Raw genomic sequence first — 3,010 nt, forward strand, 5'->3', positions numbered from 1 at the left:
CCTCTATTACAACAACTGGAGAAGAAAACAAAGTTGCTCATGTCGTGCAAGGAACTCTTGATGTTGAGCAGAGAAGTGGTACTCACTCCTCCATAGATTCCACCAATGAATCCCGTTCAGAGGAACCCGGGTCTTCACACAATGAGATCCAGGTGTCTAACTGGAAGCACAAAAGTTTACATCATCTCCAAAATGTGATCACTCCTCTTGATTCAGGGATTCAAACCAGATCAAAGACAAGAAGCTCGCTTGCCTTATCAGCTTTCCTTTCTTAAATTGAGCCCAAAAATATCAAGAAAGCATTGAAAAATGCTGACTGGATTACTGCTATGCAAGATGAACTCCATCAATTTGAGAGGAACAATGTATGTCACCTGGTTCCTCGTCTCTCAAACAGAACTGTTACAGGAACCAGGTGGGTGTTCAGAAGTAAGCTTGATGAGTTTGGAAATACAACAAGGAACAAGGACAGGTTAGTAGTTCAAGGCTATAATCAAGAAGAAGGTATTGACTATGATGAGACTTTTGCCCCGGTTGCTCGAATAGAAGCCATCAGAATCCTCATTGTCTTTGCATCTCATATGGAATTAAAATTGTTCCAAATAGATGTCAAGAGTGCATTTCTGAATGGTATATTTAAAGGAAGAAGTCTTTGTTAGACAACCACCTGGTTTTGAGTGTCATAAGCATCCTGAACATGTATTCAAACTTGACAAGGCACTATACGAGCTGAAATAGGCCCCTCGTGTATGGTATGAAAGGTTGTTCAAGTTCCTTCTTGAAAATGGCTTTACAAGAGGAAAAATCTACAACACCCTATTTTTTAAGAAACGAGGGAGGACTTGCTCATTGTGCAAGTTTATGTTAACGACATCATCTTTGGTGCAACAAATGATTCCTTGTGCGAGGATTTTGCAAAGCTTATGGGAAGCGAGTTTGAAATAAGCATGATGGGGGGAACTGAATTTTTTCTTAGGGTTGCAAGTTAAGCAAACCTCTAAGGGAATGATAATAAGTCAGCAGAAGTACATTAAAGAGCTCCTGAAGAGATTTGAGATGGAAAGTTCAAGAACCTTTGATACTCCTATTGCCACTGCCACTCGTCTGGACATGGATGAACCTAATTCTCCTGTGAACGAAACCATGTATATAGGTATCATTGGTTCACTCTTGTATCTCACATCTAGCAAACCTAATATTGTATTCAGTGTGGTATTATGTGCAATATTTCAATCTAGTCTAAAGGAATCTCATCTGAAAGCTGCCAGGAGGATTCTAAGGTGTCTCAAAAGAACACAAGACTTGGTTCTCTACTATCCTTCAGGAAATAATTTTGACTTAATGAGGTATGCTGATGCTGATTATGCTGGTTATCTGGTGGATAGAAAGAGCACATCTGGCATAGCACATTTTCTTGGGTCATGCTTAATCTCATGGGGTACAAAGAAATAAAACTATATAGCTCTTTCAACTGCAGAAGCTTAATATGTGGCATCTGCCTCTTATAGTGCCCAACTGTTGTGGATCAAGAAACAACTAGAGGATTTCGGTGTATTTTCTGATTGTGTGCCATTACTGTGTGATAACACAAGTGCTCTCAACATGGCAAAGAACCCGAATCAGCATAAGAGAACAAAGCACATTGATGTGCGACATCATTTACTCAGGGATAATGTTGAAAGGGGCCTTATCTACATGAAGTTCTGCAAAATAGAGGACTAGGTAGAAGATATCTTCACCAAAGCATTGAGAAGAGAGCACTTTGAAAAGAATCGACTGGCATTGGGGCTGATAAAATCAAACTGAGAACCAGGTCCCTCAATGATTGGCAATGAGAGAATGAACAAGTAAAACTGCTAAAAAGTGTTTTCTGACAAACTCTAACTATCTTTATACCGCTATAGGTAAACACGCATGGAAATTACAGAGTTAACAAGCAGTCAATAATCCTGCATCTTGGTAAAAGGATGAGGGTTGCATTTACAAAACTCAGTCAGGGAACCTGATTCCTTTGACTCAGGTTAGAAGTTCCTTTTACACTCATGCATATCTTAAACGGCTATAAAAGTGCCACGTCATTAAATGTTTCCAACTCTCTCTCTCATCTTTTTAAAACCCAAACGTCACACCCATTATAAACCGACCTGTCTACCCAGTACGTTACACCCATTTGCAACCGGTCCCTCACCCCTTCTAAATAGCCCCAAAAGACGTATTTTTCCCAACTTTCCATATTAAAGCAACATAATTTCCTTTCTCTCTCAAAATAAAACTCACTCTTTCTCGTGTCTCTACTTCCAAACTCCACTATGTCTCAAAGTCCAGAGCTTTCAAACACCACCAGTGTCATTCCTACTGTGCCTTCGTCTCTCAAAGCACATGAGTGTGAGTCTAAGTCCCAACTGTTACCCAGTCAAAACCCCACACTAGACCAATAACCACCTACTGGTTCTTCTCCAACCCCATCGAGTTCTGGTTCTCATCACAGTCGTAAGACTCAGAACCTCAAAAGATTTGTTGCTACAACTCTTCCTCTGCCTTGCCGAAAAAATGAGAGACGACAAAACAGTAGACGGAGATGAGGGACAAGAGGTCTCCAGTCAGCAGTTTGGGGAAATATCTGAAACCCAACAAGATATTGTTGGAAATGGTGAAGTATCAGGAGTATCCGCTCCAAGTTTTGATCTGAATATTGCCACTCCGACAGGTCATATTCCTCTTGCATCTTCTGATTCTATTTTGGGGGTGAATGAGAAAGAAGATATTGAGAACATGCTACTGATTGCTACAGAGAGAGGTTTGGTTAGAGAGTGTGAGTGTGATGATGCGACCATTGGGTCTCGGGGGGAAGGTGAAGGTTATAGAGTTGAGGGTGGGGAACTGGTGCCTCTTGAAAACTTGGCACCAGTCAGTACTACTGGGGAAACAACGGATGCCCAAGAAGAGCACTCTGCTCCTACTTGGGACGAAACCCCTTGCTCATCAAAATATCCTCAGGTCAGTACTGATC

At 41.2% G+C, this 3,010-nt stretch overlaps 1 protein-coding gene across 1 annotated transcript; it reads left to right on the forward strand.

Moving 5' to 3' along the window:
* The first annotated feature begins 329 nt into the window (after positions 1-329).
* LOC142179972 (uncharacterized) lies at positions 330-2,006 on the forward strand. Its single transcript, XM_075250878.1, has 3 exons — positions 330-630; positions 977-1,212; positions 1,905-2,006. The coding sequence occupies exons 1-3, from the start codon at positions 330-332 to the stop codon at positions 2,004-2,006; spliced, it is 639 nt and encodes a 212-aa protein (XP_075106979.1).
* Positions 2,007-3,010: the final 1,004 nt, after the last annotated feature.

The sequence above is a fragment of the Nicotiana tabacum genome, chromosome 4 (genome assembly GCF_000715075.1).
Source record: "Nicotiana tabacum cultivar K326 chromosome 4, ASM71507v2, whole genome shotgun sequence".
In the NCBI taxonomy this organism is placed as follows: domain Eukaryota; kingdom Viridiplantae; phylum Streptophyta; class Magnoliopsida; order Solanales; family Solanaceae; genus Nicotiana; species Nicotiana tabacum.

Coding starts and splice junctions, on each gene's coding strand:
- LOC142179972 (XM_075250878.1), top strand. CDS start 330: ATGCAAGATGAACTCCATCAATTTGAGAGGAACAATGTATGTCACCTG. Junction 631..976: donor CAAGAGTGCATTTCTGAATG/GTATATTTAAAG, acceptor ATTTTTTCTTAG/GGTTGCAAGTTAAGCAAACC. Junction 1,213..1,904: donor CTAATATTGTATTCAGTGTG/GTATTATGTGCA, acceptor ATACCGCTATAG/GTAAACACGCATGGAAATTA.